Source organism: Scyliorhinus canicula, chromosome 21 (assembly GCF_902713615.1).
Source record: "Scyliorhinus canicula chromosome 21, sScyCan1.1, whole genome shotgun sequence".
NCBI classification, from domain to species: Eukaryota; Metazoa; Chordata; class Chondrichthyes; order Carcharhiniformes; family Scyliorhinidae; genus Scyliorhinus; species Scyliorhinus canicula.
This window is the reverse complement of record NC_052166.1, coordinates 54,666,494-54,684,962: the sequence shown is the minus strand read 5'-3', so window position 1 is coordinate 54,684,962 and position 18,469 is coordinate 54,666,494. Positions and strand designations below refer to the sequence as shown.

The 18,469-nt window shown below is 48.5% G+C and overlaps 1 protein-coding gene across 5 annotated transcripts in view; it reads right to left on the bottom strand.

Moving 5' to 3' along the window:
* cntrl (centriolin) overlaps positions 1-18,469 on the bottom strand; it is a 178,763-nt gene that overhangs the window by 24,418 nt on the left and 135,876 nt on the right. For all 5 annotated transcript variants that reach the window (XM_038781660.1, XM_038781659.1, XM_038781661.1 and 2 more), the window contains 5 exons: positions 16,924-17,083; positions 14,160-14,275; positions 10,649-10,866; positions 6,960-7,117; positions 3,706-3,779 (listed from right to left, as the gene is read on the bottom strand). In XM_038781660.1, coding sequence (XP_038637588.1) covers positions 3,706-3,779; positions 6,960-7,117; positions 10,649-10,866; positions 14,160-14,275; positions 16,924-17,083 — 726 coding nt within the window. The remainder of the gene's footprint in view (positions 1-3,705; positions 3,780-6,959; positions 7,118-10,648; positions 10,867-14,159; positions 14,276-16,923; positions 17,084-18,469) is intronic.

Below are 18,469 nucleotides of genomic sequence, written 5' to 3'. Positions count from 1 at the left end.
CTCCCCCTTGCGGGTTCACAGGGAAAATTTCACTCTTACTCAGTTTAAGTTTGCAACCTGAGAAGACTCCAAACTCCTTCAGGAGTTTCGTTATTCCTTCCATGTTGGCCAGGGGGTTTGAGATGTAGAGGAGCAGGCCATCTGCATAGGTTGGATACTTCTCTTCCCTGTGGCCGCTATGAGGGCAATCACCAGTGGCTCAATTGCCAGAGCAAACAGTAGGCTTCCCTGCCTCATACCTCTGTGTAGTCAGATGTACCCTCAGCTGGTTGCATTTGTCCATATGCTCACGATGGGAGCTCTGTACAGTACTTTCACCCAGGTGAACCCTGGCTGAAACCCAAACTGTTCCAGTGCCTCCATGGGGTAATTCCATTTGACCTTGTTCAAGGCTTTCGCTGCGTCCAGGGAGATGTGATGTGGGGATGCCGGCGTTGGACTGGGGTGAGCGGAAGTCTTACAACATCAGGTTAAAGTCCAACAGGTTTGTTTCAAACACTAGCTTTCGGAGCACTGCGGAGGACCTGAGGAAGGAGCAGTGCTCCGCAAGCTAGTGTTTGAAACCAACCTGTTGGACTTTAACCTGGTGTTGAAAGACTTCTTACTGTCCAGGGAGATGAGCACTTTTTGGTGTTCTCTCCTCAAATGGGATCATGGTCACACTCAACAGGCGCCTGATGTTCGCTGTTAGCTGTCTGCCCTCGACAAAGCCGTCTGATCTTCCGCAACTACCTTTGACACACAATTCTCCGCAACTCTCCAGTCGCCTCCAGGGCCTGCGCCAGGATCTTAGCATCAGTGTTAAGTAGTGGAATGAGTCTGTAGGATTCGCACTCCGTCAGGTCATTGTCTTTCATAGGGATCAGTGATATTAAGGCCTGAGCCAGCGTTGGTGGCAGGATACCCTTGCTTGCGAGTCTGCGAACGTCTCCTGCACGCAAGGGGCTAGTGCTGGCGTGAATTCTTTATAGAAGTCTACAGAGAGCTGTACACCTTTTGAGTTCTGCCCCGCGCAATTGTACATTGTTTTTGAAAGTTTGTGTTCACTGCTGCTGCTGCCTTCCCAGCCTGTGCATGAATTTGTCTGCTTCGGTTGGTGTGTAATACTCTTTTCCTTGGAAGGTTACCCAGAGCTTGGCCGGTTACAGCATCCCAAACCGCACCTGGTTCTTGCATAGGGCCGCCATTTTGCCAGTTTCTGTGCCAGAATCCTTTCTTTCGGGGAGTGGAGAGATTGATTTTGTCTTTTATTTGGCGGGTAAAATGTCTAGGATTCGGAAGATGGTCCTTCAGAGAGACTGGCAATCGGGGGTTTGGCATTGCAGCGCTTCATTATATTATTATTGGGCGGCAAATGGTGAGAAGGTGTTGGGGCGATGTGGGGATCCTGAGGCTGTATTGGTGCGGATGGAGTCAGGGTCGTGTAGGGGGTCAGGGTTAAGAGTGTTAGTGATGGCCTTGCTGCCGTTTTCTCCAGGAGAATATTCAGCGAACCCGGTGGTCGTCTCCACATTGATGACATGGAGACAATTTTGGCGGTTCTTCAAATTAGGGGCAGTATCGAAGCTGGCACCGATGTGTGCGAACCATGGGCGAAATTCTCCGCCCCCCACGACGGGTGGGAGAATAGCGGGAGGGCCTTCCCGACATTTTTGCCGCCCTCCCGCTATTCTCCCCCCCCCCCCGCCGAAGTCCCGACCCGAATCGCTGCCGCCGTTTTTTTACGGCCGGCAGCGATTCTCAGCTGTTAGATGGGCCGAAGTCCCAGCCCTTTACGTCGTTTTTACGAACGGCAAACACACCTGGTCTTGCCGTTCGTAAAAACGGCGTGACTAACTCGCTATTAATAACCATGGCACCGATTGGCACGGCCGTACCACGGCCGTGCCAAGGGTGCCATGGGCCCGCGATCGGTGCCCACCGATCGCGGACAGCGGGCCCGATGCCCGCGCACTACTTGTCCTTCCGCCGCCCCGCAATATCCATTCGCGGGGCGGCTGAGGGGCAACCCGGCCCGCGCATGCGCGGGTTTCACGCAAAAACGCGATGACGTCACCCGCGCATGCGCGGGTTGGAGTCTTCCAAACTGCGCATGCGCGGCTGACGTCATATGACGCGTCAGCCGGCGCTAACTCCGGCAAGCGGGCTTAACGATTTTCGTTAAGCCCGTCTTGCCGGAGCCTACGGCGTCGGGCTGCTAGCCCCGACCGGGGACCAGAATCGGTCCCCGGTCAGGAAGGGGCGCGCTGCCGTAAAACCCGCCCGGGTTTTACGGCAGCTTTACGATTTCTCCCGTTTTGGGAGAATCGCACCCCATGTGTTTGAGCCGGCGAGGTTGGATGCCAGGTTTAGGGGATGGGAGGAGAAGGGGTGGAATGGATGAGAAATTTGTTTTTGGAGGGCAATTTGCGAGCTTGGAGGAGTTGTCGGAGAAAAATGGGCTTTCGCAGGTGGATGCATTTAGGTATCTACAGGTTTGCAATTTTGCGAGAAAGATCTTTCCGACATTCCTTGTGGTGCCACTGTCCTCTTTATTGGAGAGGGTGTTGTCGCTGGCGGGGATAGAGGAGGGGGGTACCTTGGGGATTTATGCTGGGATTATGGCGGAGGATGCAGTGTTGGTGGAAGGGGTTAAGGCTAAGTAGGAGAAGGAGCTGGGGTTGGAGTTAGAGGATGGGGTGTGCTGTGAGGCTCTCTGGAGAGCGAATGCAACATCGTCATGTGCGGGATTACGGTTGTGTAATAATCTGCACATGGCACATCAAATTGTGGATGATTGTTTCCCTGTGCTCATTGGGAGTGCACTGGGATAATAGTCAGCCAGAGTGTGGCTGACTAGAAAGGAGAGAGGACCTGGTAAGCTGCAGTCTGGCCTCATGTATATAACGCCATGTTAATAAATGTCTCTAAAACTTGCCTGGATTCCCCAAACCTTCAGGTTGATATAGTTGAAGGTAGCGCATAGGGCCCATTTGACTAAGTCTAGGATGAGCAGGATGTTTGTGGGAGTGAAGGATGAGTGTGAGCAATGTCAGAGGGGCCTGGCTAATCATGTGCACATGTTCTGGTCATGTCCTAAGCTTGTGGGGTTCTGTGCCTCCTTTTTTAGCACCATGTCGACGATTATACAAATTGAAATGAAGCCCTGTCCCTTAGGGGCCACATTTGGGGTGCCGGACCTGACTGCGCTGCAGAGAGGGGTGTGGGCTGATGTTCTGGCCTTTGCCTCGCTGATCGCTCAAAGGTGGGTGCTGATGGGATGGAGGTCAACTTCTCCACTCAAGTGCCTCAGTGTGGTTGGGGGATCTGATAAGAGTTTTTATATCTCGAGAAAGTTAAGTACAGTGTGAGGGGGGAAATCTACGGGTTCCAACGGAGAGGCCAGCTGTTGATTTAGAACTTTTTTCTGTGGGGGCCTTTTGTTCAGTAGTGGGGGGGGGGGGGGGGGGGGGGGGGAAGAGAGAGAGATTTCAGTTGGTTTGTTATTGTTTTGCTGTTATGTATAACATTGAAAAAGTTGATTTAAAATATTTTTTAAATTACGCAAAGGTCAATGTTCAAACATTAAACTGCAGTCCAATTTTTGATGATGTATCTTCTATCACCTGGTAACATTGGTTAAAATTATTTACACTTGTTTCTACTTGTTCTTAAACCTGACTGCAAGCTTGGTATGTTCAACTTAAAATGAAGTAATGGATTTACCTGATCTGCTAACTGTAGCTGTTCTTTGATATCTCTGAGATTATCCATCACCATTTCCAGCTCTGCTTTTTTCTCTATTCAACAGAAATATGTTCTGATTAAGTATTTAACTTTACAGTTTAAAATATTTTTATAATTTCTTTACTCACTGAAGATTATTCTAAAGAGACATGACAAAAATCTAATTCAGCAGGGCAGCACGGCGGCGCAGTGGTTAGCATTGCTGGTTCACGGCGCTGAGGTCCCAGGCTCAATCCTGGATCTGGGTGACTGTCTTGTGGAGTTTGCATATTCTCCCCATGTTTGCCTGGGTTTTGCCCCCACGAGCCACAGATGTGCAGGGTAGGTGGATTAGCCATGCTAAATTGCCCCTTAATTGGAAAAAATGAATTGGATACTCTAAAATTAAAAATAAATCTAGTTCAGCAGTGTGAGTCTCCATGTCAATCTGTTGCTGTAAGTGCAGCCTAGAGTCACAGAGGTTTACAGCATGGAAACAGGCCCTTCAGACCAACTTGTCCATGCCTCCCAGTTTTTAACCACTAAGCTAGTCCCAATTCCCTCATTTGGCCCATAATCAGCGCCGGCCCTAGGGTTGCTGGCGCCCCGGGCAAGCTGAACTTCGGCGCCCTGGGGGGGGGGGGGGGGGGGGGGGGGGTTCGAGAGGGGGGCGGGGCCTAGGGGGGGACCAGGGGGGGGGGGGGGGGGAGGGGGAGGCCCGAGGGGGGGGGGGGGGGGTGGAGGGGTGGGCGGGCGGGGGGGAGCGGACCCGAGAGGGGGGGGGGGGGGGGGGGACCGGACCCGAGAGGGGGAGCGGACCCGAGAGAGGGGGGGGGGGGGGGGGGGGGAGCAGGCCCTTCAGACCAACTTGTCCATGCCTCCCAGTTTTTAACCACTAAGCTTGTCCCAATTCCCTCATTTGGCCCATAATCAGCGCCGGCCCTAGGGTTGCTGGCGCCCCGGGCAAGCTGAACTTCGGCGCCCTGGGGGGGGGGGGGGGGGGCAGGGCCGAGAGGGGGGGCGGGGCCGAGAGGGGGGCGGGGCCTAGGGGGGAGGGGGACCCGAGGGGGGGAGGGGGACCCGAGGGGGGGGGGGGGAGAAGAGGCCCGAGGGGGGGGGGGTGGACCCGAGGGGGGGGGGGGGGGGGGGGGGGGAGCGGACCGAGAGGGGGGGGGGGGGAGCGGACCCGAGAGGGGGGGGGAGCGGACCCGAGTGCGGGGGGGGCGGACCGGGGGAGGGGGGGCGGACCGGGGGGGGGGGGGGGGGGAGACCGCCCGGGGGGCGTGCGGCCACCCTGGGGGAGTGCGGCTACCGCGCATGCGCTGGTTGGCACCGGCCCAACTGCGCATGTGCGGGACCAGAGTCTCGGCCGACTGCCCGAGTTGCCGGTGCCTTGAGCCGGCCCTGCCCATAATCACTCTATACCCATCTTACGCATATAACTGTCTAAATGCTTTTTAAAAGACAAAATTGTACCTGCCTCTGGGAGCTCATTCCAGACACATCACCCTCTGTGTGTAAAAATTGCCCCTCTGGACTCTTTTGTACCTCTCCCCTTAAACCGATGCCCTCTTGTTTTAGACTCCCCTACCTTTGGGAAAAGATGTTGACTATCTACCTTATCCATGCCCCTCATTATTTTATAAACCTTTATATGATCACCCCCAAGCCTCCTCGGCTCCTGGGGAAAAAAACTCCCATCTATCCAGCCTCTCTTTATAACTCAAACCATTGTCCCGCTGGCATTTTAGTAAATCTTTCCTGCACTCTTTTTAGTTGAATAATATCCTTTCTATAATAGGGTGACCAGAACTATACACAGTATTCCAAGTGTGGCCTCACTAATGTCGTGTACAACTTCAACAAGATGTTCCAACTCCTATATTCAATGTTCTGACCAATGAAACCAAACATGCTGAATGCCTTCTTTACCACCCTGTCCATATGTGACTCCACTTTCAAGGAGCTATGAACCTGTATTCCTAGATCTCTTTGTTCTATAATTCTCCCAACACCCTACCATTAACTGAGTGCCATTAACCACGATTCAATCTACCAAAATGCATCACCTCACATTTATCCAAATTAAACTCCATCTGTCATTAATCGGCCCACCAGCCCGATTGACCAATGTCCCGTTGCAATCCTAGATAACCTTCTTCACTGTCCACTATGCCACCAATCTTGGTTTCATTTGCAAACCTATTAACCATGCCTCCTAAATTCTCATCCAAATGTAACACTTCTGCTTGCCCAATGATCCCACCAGAAATCTTGGTGGGATAATCATTTTGATATTGCGGAGTAGGAGAAAGATGCATAAGCATTGATTGTTTACATCAGGAGACATAGAAAATAGGTGACGGTGGAGAAAATAGGGGGCGCGATTCTTCGCTCCCGGGAAAAATCGTGAAGGCCGTCGTGAACTCGGCCAAGAATGACGCGACGGCGGCGCCTATGTGACGTCAGCCATGCATGCGCAGGTTGGCCGGCTACAACCGCGGCTGACGTCACGACGGCTGACAGCTCCAAACCACGCATGCGTGGTGGCCGTCTTTCTCCTCAGCCGCCCCGCAAGATGTGGCGGCTTGATCTTGCGGGGCGGCGGAGGGGAAATAGTGCGTCCGATTGAGACGCCGGCCCGACGATCGGTGGGCACCGATCGCGGGCCTGTCCCCATCTGAGCACAGTCATGGTGCTCATTCCCCACCAGGTCCCCTACAAGCCCCAAAACGGGCATCTCACGGTGATTTCACGACGGCAGCGACCAGGTGTGGTTGCCGCCGTCGTGAAACGGTCGCGAACGGTAGGCCGCTCGGCCCATCCGGGTCGGGCAGGGGGTGGGAGAATCTTCCGAGCGGGGGGTGGGAGAATCGTGGGGGGCGCCAGGGGGTCGTGAAATTAGTCGGGGGGCCCTCCCGCGATTCTCCCACCCGACGCGGGGAGCGGAGAATCGCGCCCAGGGGATTTTCAGACACAAACCGTTATACTACCATGGAGGTCCCAGGTGCCAAAACACTGCAATTTCAACTTTCATTTAGTATTAAATTCTTGTAAGCTTGGTGCAGCTATTTCCATCCCATCCTTTGCCAAATAGAATGTTTCTGACTTTACTGTTTTTTTCTAATTTGACCAACTGAAAGCAAGTCTCCAGAAGGCAGGTTAGATAAAGACGGCAGCTATTAAGTATCCCAAAGCATAACAATCATGCTAACTGCCAGCATTTTGTACTTTGAGCTTGCTAACCGACATACCTTGCAGACAGATTTCCATGTCTCCTATCTTTGTATTTAGCTCTTCCTTCTGGATGTTTACTTGATTGATTTCCTGGTTCAGTTCACCTATCTCTGTTTGCAGTTGCTGCAGTTTAGATGCAGCATTTCTGTTATTTTCTTCACTTGCTTCAAAGGCTCTGGAACAGCAAAAGAGTAAATTATAAAACATATTTATGTAGCTGCCTTGAACTCCCATTCAAAATTTAATGGTTTCAAGCATATCAAAATGTTTGGGGAAATACAAAAAAAAAAGGATTACCAGTGATATGTTTGTACTGGATTCAAATGATAATTTGAAAAGAGGATAATGCACAATATGAAACACAGACAGCTCCAAACAGGCACTGCAGCAATAAATTATGAAGGAAGAATCAAAAACTTTAATTTTTATAACGCTTTTATAACCTCAGGATATGCCAAAGCACTTTACAACCAACAAAGTTGCTGCAATTATGAAATGTATAAAGGTATGGGGCGAGATTTTCTGTCCCGCCAGCTGGCCAATGGGATTTCCCATTGGGGGCAGCCCCACGCCCAGGGAATCCCTGGGCATGGGTGCGCTGCCAGCACAACAGAGGATCCCACCAGCGGAGAATCCAGCCCATGATGGGGTGCCGAGCAATCTGACCTCGGGGGGTGCCCCCACAGTGGCCTGGCCCGCGATCGGGGGCCACCAATCGGCGGGCGGGCCTAAGCCGTGGGGGCATTCTTTTTGTTCTGCCTTCGCCATGGTCTTCACCATGGCGGAGGCGGAAGAGACCCCCTCCCCTGCGCATGTGCCGGTATGACGTCAGCAGCCACTGACGTTCTGGCGCATGCACCGACTTACGCCGGCCGGCAAAGATCGTTCGGCCCCAGCTGGCGTGGCGCCAAAGGCCATTCACGCCAGCGTTTAGATATATGCAGGTTCAGGACTTTGCCAGGAAGGAGATAGAGAGCTTCCCGGAGGAACCGGCCTCCACGTTGTTGGAGGAGGTACTGACGGCAAGGGGACTGGAGAAGGGGGACAGTGTCAGCGGTATACGGAGCTATGTTGGAAAAGGATAAGGCACCACTGGAGGGGATCAAAGCAAAGTGGGAGGAAGAGTTGGGAGGGGTTATAGAGGAGGGGGTCTGGTGTGAGGTGCTCCAGAGAGTGAATGCCTCCACCTCGTGTGAGAGGTTGGGGCTGATACAGCTGAAGGTGTAGTACAGGGAACACCTCACGAGGGCGAGGATAAGCCGATTCTTTGAAGGGGTAGAAGATGTGTGCGGAGGGGGGGGGGGCGCTATTCACGTTCATATGTTTTGGTCCTGTCCAAAGCTTGGGGAGTATTGGAAAGAGGTGTTTAGGGTAATTTCCAAGGTGGTGCATGTGAAACTGGACCCAGGCCCCCGGGTGGCCATATTCGGGGTGTCGGCCCAGCCAGGGTTGAAAACGGGTGCGGAGGCAGATATCATAGCTCTCGCCCAGTTGATCGCCCAAAGGCGGATCCTGCTGGGATGGAGAGCGGCCTCTCCACCCTGTGCCCTGGCGTGGCGAGGGGACCTGTTGGAATACTTGACCCTTGAGAAGGTTAAGTTCGAACTAAGGGGAAGCTTGGAGGGGTTATAAAAGTCATGGGCACTATTTATTATGCACTTTCAAGAACTGGATAACATCGAACACTGGTGGGGGGGGGGGGGGGGGGGAGAAATGGGTGGGTGGGTTGGGGGGGGGTGGGGGAGTATGTATGTTAAAGATGGCTATGGGTAATCCCTGATTCCTTTTTTGTCATTTGTTTATGTTAACGTGCGGGCTGATGTCTGGGGCATGGTGGGAGGATGGGATCGTTGTTATTGTTATGGGGTTTGAGATATTTGTTGTTGGTTATTGTTTGTTGTTGGTGGGTGTAAATTCGGGAGAAAAATTGTGAAAAGGAGAATTAAAATATTTCAAAAAAGGAAAAAAAAAGAGAATAGAATTGATGGCCGGAGCAGATATGATGGGCTGTGAAACTCTACAATTCAAAGGTGCAAAGCGGAGACGAGATAATGGCAGCAGGTTGTGTGCTAACAGTAGATGAACTAGAAATTCCAGCCAGAGAAGTATGGAGAATGTTGGGTTGTAAAACAGTTGTACTTTAAGGTGCCCATTTATTTCCAAGATATAAGTGTTGGGGTCTCAAGGATAGCTAATCAGCATTTCTCCCCTGATACAAGATTCATGTGATTCTCATTGCGATGGAGATCCTCTTTAAAAAGGGAAGGGTCTAAGTTATCCCTGAAAACGCACAGACAAGGTTAATCTGCCAGGAACCAGGTGACAGAGAGTAGCTAGATGCCAAAAGTCTGCAAGGTTCATTGCGTAGGAATGCTGATAGGAGATGGTCTCAGATTAGAAAGTTAGAATGTGGCTGGAAGATTCACCTATCTTTTGCTAGAGGGAGAACCTCTGAGGAGACTGTGAAAGACAGTCCTGAGATTAAAAGTTACCAGGCTGAGAAAAGAAAATAGAAGTAAACACTCCAGTGCTACAAATCACCTTGGTCGGGTTCTGGGAGGTGTGACGTATATCTATGAAATCTGCTTCAGTTACGTTAAAAGAAAAAGAGCAATGTTCTGTTTTGTAGGTTGTATAAATTGCTTACAAAGATATTGTTTAGTCAATGGCGCTTTTATGCTTTTCTGACAGTGAAATCTTTTTTAAATTCATTTTTATGGGATATGGGCTTCGCCGACGAGAACAGCATTTGATGCCCATTTCCAATTGCTCTCGAGAAGGTGGTGGTTGGCTGCCTTCTTGAATAAATTACAAAATTCACCTATTTCAGGTACTGGTTGAGGGATAATTGTTGGCCAGGACACCAGGAGAATTCCCCTATTATGCTGCAAGATCTTTGATGTCGCACCTGAAAGACAGCACCCCCAACAGTGCAGCACTTCCTCAGTGCTGCAAGGTAACACTAGCCTAGATTATGTGCTCAAATCTCTGGATTTGAATGCACGATCTGCTGACTCAGATGTGAGCCTTATGTCAAAAATGTTAACTCCTCTGTTCTCTCCACAGATGGTGACTCACTTGCAGGGAATTTCCACGCCTTTTTTTAGATTCAGCATTGCAGCACCTGGATATTTTTAAATTTTATTTACTGGGCTTGCATTTGGTTAAACATGACAGAGAATCAAAGTTGAAGTGGCAGTATCTACCTAATGGTTTTGAGGTTAGCTAATAATACTGGTTATCTGTGCTACGTAATCTGTCATATTCATGGGGAGACGGTATAATGTCACTGGAATAGTAATCCGGAGTCCCAGGGTAATGCTGTGGGTTTGAATCCCACAATGGCAGATGATCAAATTTGAATTCAAGAAAAATCTGGAATTAAAAGTCTAATGATAATCATGAAACCATTGTCGATTGTCGTAAAAACTCACCTGGTTCACTAATGTCATTTAGGGAAGGAAATCTCTGCCACCTTTACCTGGTCTGGCTCACGTGACTCCAGACCCGCAGAAAAGTGATTGACTATTAAATACCCTCTGAAATGGCTGAGCACGTCACTCAATTTAAGGGAAGTTAGGGATGGGGAATAAATGCTGGCCCAGCCAGTGACACCTACAGCCGCAGAACTAGTTTTAGAAAAATTATTACTTAGAATTGTTTTATCTGGCATTGGACGAGGTTAATTTCTTGTTCGGTTCCTTACTTTTTTGCCTGAGTAAGTTTGTTCTCCAATACAAGGCAATTCCCCTTCATGTGGCTTCTCTCTCTCTCCAGAGATTCAATGCTGTGCTGAAGGGAATTTATCTTGGTGTTCAGCTGGTCTACATCTTGCCGGTCCTTCTCAATAAGCTGCTTCTGGTGGTCTATTTCTGCCCGTTGACACTGAGAGGCAAGTTGCAGATTTTCTACTTCACTTTTCTCCTGAAGCAAAAAGAAATGTAATGAATACAGCAAAGATGAATCATGCAGTTACTCTGACTACAACCAAAAATTTCTGTTACAAAATGTCTTAGCAATAAGCACTCTTGAGCCCTAATTATAATTATTTCCAAATGAAAGTAGGATGCATTTTTACAGACAAAAGCACATATTTAATATTATACCTATAGTAATGCCTATTGTCAACTATCATTAGAGAAGATAATGCTATTTTTTACTTACAAATAAATGAGGGCAACACAGTGGCATAGTGGTTAGCACTGCTGCCTCACGGAGCAGAGGACCCGTGTTTGATCCTGGCCCCGAGTCACTGTCCTGCATGGAGCTTGCACTTTCTCCCTGTGTCTGTGTGGGTTTCACCCCCATAATCCAAAATGATGTGCAGGGTAGGTGAATTGGCTATGCTAAATTGCCCCTTAATTGGAAAAAAAAGAATTGGGTACTCTAAATTTAAAAAGAAAAATTAAATATCATGGTACTATGAACTAGTGTAAGGAAAATAGTGCAGTTTTGGCCTCCTTATCTGAGAAAGAATATTCTTGCTGTAAAGGGAATGCAGCAAAGGTTTGCCAGACTGATTCCTGGGATGGCGGGACTGACATTGAGGTGAGATTGAATCAGTTAGGATTGTATTCGCTGAAGTTCAGAAGCATGAAGTGGTTCTCATAGAAACCTATAAAATTCTAACAGGACTAGACAGTGTAGATGCAGGAAGGGTGGGGGAGTTCAGAACCAGGGGTCACAGTCTAAGAATACAAGGTAGACCATTTAGGACAGAGATGTGGAGACATTTCTTCACCCAGAGAGCGGTGAGCCTGTGGAATCCGGTTACCACAGGAAGTAGTTGAGGCTAAAATGTTTTCAAGAAGCAGTTAGATATCGCACTTAGGGCAAAGGGGATCAAAGGATTGGGGGTGGGGGGAGAAAGCAGGGTTAGGCTATTGAGTTGGATGATCAGCCGTGAGCATAATGAATGATAGTGCAGACTCGAAGGGCCGAACAGCCTCCTCCTGCTTCCATTTTCTACGTTTCTACGAAAAATTACCAAAGTTTTTTAACAGGATACCTTTACCTGGTTGATTGTATGTTTAGGTATTACTTTACGTACTTCTTTATGACAGATTCATTTCTTTATGACAAATTCACCTGCTGTTACTAACTAGCCAAGAGGGGGCATTTTTTTTTGAGTAGCACTTATTTTGTACATCTCAATAAAGATAAGTGCATAAAGAAAAAGCTGCTTCTACTGAATGATTTAGCCAGTAGCAGTTATTGACTAAAACACTAGCATAAGAAGCACATCTTATTGATTAGGGACCAAAAAGGAGATTTTATTGTGGAGGTAGAGGGCATTGTTGAGGTACTAAGTGAATAATTTACAAGAAATGAATGCTCCAACATCAGAGTAAAGGGGGAAGTAGGAGAGCAATTGAACAGGTTAAAAAAAGGATATGGTTGGTAGCTCGCAAGTGGAAGGTCATCTTGCCTATTTGGCCTTCATTCTAGGTTTCTGGGGAGAATAATTATGGAGGCTCTGGCCACAATCTACCCATCTTCCTTCAAAATGGGGGCGGTGAGAGGTTTGGAGAACTGTAAATGTGACACCCTGTTTAAAAAAAAGGGGGTGGTGTCAAGAGATTTGGAGAACTGTAAATTTTACAGCCCTGTTCAAAAAAAAGGAAGAGGGATAAAAGTTGGCAACTATAGCTAAATCTGATATTGGTGGGGAGTACGTTTTCCAGTGACAATGATATGAAACAAAATTGAGTAGCACTCAGGAAAATATGGGTTAACAGATAAAGGCCAGAAGATTTGTTCGATGTAAATTGTGTTTGATTAACAAGTTGGAATTGGGAACATAGGGACAGGAGGACATTTAGCTCACAGGACCTGTTCTCATTCAGTGAGATCATGGCTGATCGGTAACTGAACTCTATATACATGCCTTTGCCTCATATTTATAATATCCATCAACCTCAGACTTCAAATTAGTAACCGATATAGCATCAATTGCTGTTCGCAGAAGGAGAATTCCAAATTTCTATCAGCCTTTGTCTGAACAGTGTTGCCTAATTTCACTCTTAAATGGTCTACATCTAATTTTTAGTCTATTTTCCAGTCCTAGATCCCTGAACCTACAAAACTTGTTTCTCTTTCTCGACCATATTTGTTCTCCATAATATCTTGAAAACATTAAGTCACTCCTTAATGTTCCAAACTCCAGAGAATATATGAATAGTTTGTTTAATGTCTCTTCATAATTTAACCTTTGGAGTCCAGGCATTTTGTTAAATCAATGCTCCTGAAGTGTGGTGTCCAGAATTGCTCACAGTACTCCAGGTATAATAATTAGCCTTCCACTATCTTTCTTCATTATTTTCTGTAACCGGTCATGATATTTTGATGATCTATGCCCTTGTGCCCCAAGTCTCTTTGGACGCCCACTGTTTTCACCATTTAGTAAGTTACCTGTTCTATCCTTAATAGGCCCAAAGTGGATGATCTCTCATTTGCCTCTACTGAAATCCTTTTGCCACATTATTGCCCATTCACTCAATCTATCAATATTTCTTCATTTTTTGATGAAGCATCAGAGCGGGCTGGTTGGTGTGCACATCATGGTGATGTTGTGTATATGGCAGTTGATAAAGTATCAAATAATGGTCTTGTTAGCAAAAATGAAGGCCATGCAATTAAAGGAATAGTGGCTGCATGGATAGGAGTAGATGCGAATATTGTTTTTCAGGCTGTAGGGAAAAGTGCAGAACATTCCCTAGAGGTTAGCATTGGGAACATTGAATGCCCTGGCCATAATTGGCAAAATAACCTTCCATTCAGGGGATTGTATTGGTCCTTATGTGTATTTGTAGCAACATCATAAGCGTATTCAAAAATGATGCATTTATAATGTCAGGAATAATTAATTTACCATAGTCCCTTGAAGATTACATTACATTGTATTTTGTTACACCATGGGTGGCACAGTGGCAGTGCCAGGGACTGGGTTCAATTCCAGCCTTGGGTGACTAGTTTGTGTGGGTTTCTTTTGGGTGCTCCAGTTTCCTTCCACAGTCCAAAGATGTGCAGGTTAGGTAGATTGGCCACGCTAAAAGGTTGTTCCTTAATGTCACAAAGATGTGCAGGTTATGGGGTTACTGGGATAGGGTGGAGAGCGGGCCTAGGTAGAGTGTTCTTTCAGAAGGTTGGTGCAGATCCGATGGGCCGAATGGCCTGCTTCTCACTGTAGGAATTCTATGATTCTATAAATTACAGACCTCCCGTAGCGCAGTTTCTGTCCTCTCCAGTTCCTTCATTTTCAGCTCATGGTGCTGTTTCAATTCCAAGAGTTCATCATTTTCTAATTGCACCATTTCTAGAACATGTTTCAGCTCTATGGAAAAAGATTAGGAAACAAAATCTGTTTTTGACCTTGACAAAAATACGAAGAGAAAAATAAGGTACAACAAAGGAATATTCATTTATTTAGACTGGCTTAAAATTGAAGTTAGGTTTTAAGTGTCTACCATCTCATAATAAGTGTACTATTGATTAACAAACAGTAAGACCTAAATGACAATGACATGCTGTACTAATTCTGCATTCCCGCTTACAATTGGTCTCAATAAAACAAAAGCATGGAGAACAAAGCTGCCTCCGTTACCTGGCCATGAAACCATTGAAAAAGTAAAACTATTCCTTTGTGTGAACATGGTGAAATAAAATAGCAATTGTCCAATACAAAGTTATCTTCACAGTTAATCTGGTTATGGAATAGAGGTGGGTGACAAATTAAGACCAGAAACATATGAAGGCGATGAGAGGTAACATAACACAACAATTGCTTGTTCTACACATTCTCAAAACTAATATCTTATTGATAACTGTTGGTCAGTTCTCATAGATGGCTCACTGGGAATGGGTATTGTAGATAAACATGTATTAAAAAGCAATTTCCCTTTCAGTACAATGTATAAGCTACAAATCATAGACAAAAGTCTCCTGCATATTAGCCAAGTTAGAAAAATTGCAAGAACTAAATAGTTATTCATTTTAAATTCAAACTGAAACAACATGTTTGCCAAGTCATTTTGGCAAACAGAGAACTTACTTAGGTTTACTTCTCGCTATATTGGGCGTGATTCTCTGGCCTCATTGCGCTCCCGCTCGAGCGAAACGAGGTTGGTGAATAGCGGGAGAGGCCAAAACAAGCCATCACCGACAGCCGAGGCCTCTGACTAAGTGGCTGAAGACTACAGCTAATAGGGAATTGCCAATCCACTCAAGTGGATTCCCATGGGTGGGCAGGCCATGTGGCAAGTGGGAGTCATTGCCTAGCATCCCAATCAGGCAGTGATGCCTGGACACTGTGCCTGAACACTGCAGGAGGCAACACCACACACGCAGCAGCCAACATCTGAACAGGCGATGGGACACAGCTCCGATGACACGTCCATGGCCAGAGAGTGGGTGAGTGCCTCGGTGAGGGTACCAGTGCCAGGTGACGGTACGAGCGGGTGTCCGGGGTACAGGGTCTGGGAACCTGTGCGGGAAGCCCGCTGTGGCCTGGAGTGCGCTTGGGCAGGGTATTCCTGGTGTGGGGGATGGGGTGGGAGGGCCCTGGGTTGGGAGCCACCACTGTTTGTCAGTCTAGCCCCCTCTCCCAATGCCTTACAGATATTGAATGCTTTGGCAGGAATTTTGGACTCAGCAGAACTTGCCCAGAGATGGCGGCAGCAGCAGCTACTGTAGATGCTCGACGAGGCAGACTATGTGCAGACCCCACCCCACACCCTGAGGACCCAGCCGTCCATCAGGCCAGGGAGGAACCCAGAAGGGGAGGCCCGCGACAGCCCAGGGTGTACAGGCATCGCTGATCATTGGAACAGATGACGGACAGCAGGTGTCACAGAAGTCTCTGCCTGAACAAGGAGACGGTGCCTCGCGGACTTGCCACCATATGGAGGAAGGAGACGACACCCGCTCCCAGTGGCCATCAAGGTCACCACAGCCCTGAACCTTTACGACTTGGGATCAATCCAGGGACATGTGTGTCATCTCGCAGGTCACAGCCCATAGTGCATCCTCCAGATCACGGATGCCGTTTGCCCGGACAGAAAACTACATCAACTTTGAAACGGAACTAGCCCAGCAAGATGTCTGGGCAGCAGGTTTCTTCGCCATCGCCGGGATGCCCCAGTCCATGGGCTAATAGATGGCATGCATGTCACCCTGTGTTTACCGGGCCACCTGGGAGTATCCTATGTTAACAGAAAGGGTTCCACTCCCTCAACATACAGCTCGTGTAGATCATGCAAAGTGTGTGCACGCTTCCCGGGGAGAGTTCAAAACAGCTACATCCTGGGGCAGTCAGTCATCCATGGCTCATCGAGCACCACCCAGGAGGGGAAGCTGGTGTCTATTCACTCACGCTGCCCGGTGTAGGTCGTTGACCTACTCTGGCATTGGAGGCCAGTCCACCTCGTCACACACCCGGAGCTCACAGATGTCGCCACCGTGTCCCAGACAGCACTGGCTGCGCTGTGGCTGACCGCCGGGACCCTTGGGAGAATACAACATCTCTCCTGGCCACCACAGCATTTAGGAGCCTCCCCAGTTCTGCATCCATGAATCTTGGGGCTGGTCTCCTGGGCGCCATTGTTGTGAACTGGCTGGGGCTGGCTGAGCAAGCATTGCCTAAGTACTTCTCGATTTTGTTAGCAGAGGGGCTGGCGAGCGCGGTGCCTGCGAATAAGTTGGCGAGCCTTTATTTGCGGCGAGAAGCCCAAGGGACCTCATTAAGTGGACCAATTAATGTTGAATAGCGTTGCCGACCTTGCTGGGCCGAGCAACGGGAAACCTCGCGGCAGTTCCCGCTCGCTTCCACACGTAGAAATCTTTCCGGAGAATCACGGCCATTGTTCATCAAATTAAAAATTCCTAGGAGGTAACATTTTGCAACACTGTTTTCAAGTTAGAAAATGTTCTGAAATATGGTTTGCAATTTTTAGAAAAATGGTTTGCAATTTTTAGAAAACCAACCTGTCTTTTGCTTGATAATCTGTGCTCGCATGCTCTGAAGTCTTACTTCCTCATTCATCACTTCCTGTTTTGACAAGAAAAGTTGCGAATTCTTCTCACTGATCTGAGCATTTAGTTCTCCTTTTTGAGCACTCATCTCTTCAAGCAAAGTCTTCAGTTCCTATAAAATAGAACTTCTTTAACTATTCTGTGAAGGATATTCAAATGTTTTGACCCACATTGTAACTATAGAAACAAAAAATGCGGGAAACATACAGCAGATAAATGAGCCCATCTGGAAAGATTAGAAAAATTCACATTTTGGACGTAACTTTTGACAAGGAACACTGGCCGTGATTCTCCGACCCCCACGCTGGGTGGGAGAATCGCGGGAGTGCCGGGCGATTCATGCCACCCCACCCTGGCACCCGCACGTGATTCTCCCACACCCCAAAACGGTGTGTCACGTTTTGCGACAGGCCGCTCGGAGAATCGCCGCTCCGGTTGAGCGGCGATTCCCCGGCCCGTATGGGCCGAGCGGCCTTCCTAATCCGACCGATTCATGCCGGCGCTAACCACACCTGGTCGCTGCCGGAGTAAACAGTGCGCGACCGCTGCGTGTGGGGCCTTAGGGGGCGGGGAGGACAGCAACCGCACATGCGCGGGTTGGCGCTGGCCAACCTGCGCATGCGTGGGTGACGTCACTTAGGCGCCGCCGGCCGCGACATTCAGGCGGCGCCACTTTGACGCAAGCGTCAAGGCCCGGCGCGCGAGATTGACGCGCTGCCGCTCCTAGCCCCCTGGGGGTGGGAGAATAGGGGGCGAGGAACGGCCTCCGACGCCGGAGTTAAACACTCCAGTTTTCACTCCGGCGTCGGCACTTTGTCTCCCTTTGGGAGAATCGCGCCCCCTGACTTTTAGTTGGCATACATACTGTTACAGAGAAAAAAAGACCAGAGAGAGCAGGTGTCCTAATATTCAGTTTGGAAAGGATTTTCTCTTAACCCATTATAAAACTTGTAAAGTTTTGAGGTCTTAGGGTTTCTTCTCCAAATGAATAAGCCTCATCTGGAAGAGCTCCATTCATTTTAATGAAAACTGGTCTTGCCTAGAACCTGACCTAGGGCAGTTGATTAGTGGGAAGCACACAATTTATTGGAACGGTTCTGTGCACTCAGTAGTGTTATGCACTCTGTAGCGGGGGCCGATTTAGTCGAGTGAGCTAGACAGCCGAATTGTAATACAGAACAAGGCCAGCAGCGTGGGTTCAATTCCTGTACCGGCTGAGGCCTTCTCAACTTTGCCCCTCGCCTGAGGTGTGGTGATCCTCCGATTAAACCACCACCAGTCTGCTCTCCCCCTCAAAAGAGGAAAGCAGCCTATGGTCACCTGGGACTATGCCGCCTCTAGTGTTATGATCGCCTTAGAGGTCAATACCATTTAAAAAGAGATATGAATTCCCAGTGACCAATGCAAAGAATGGCACAAGATTACATGCTTAAGACTTTAATTGTGACAAAACAAATCAATTAAACATTATTTAATAGAGAACTAATACATTGAGCTA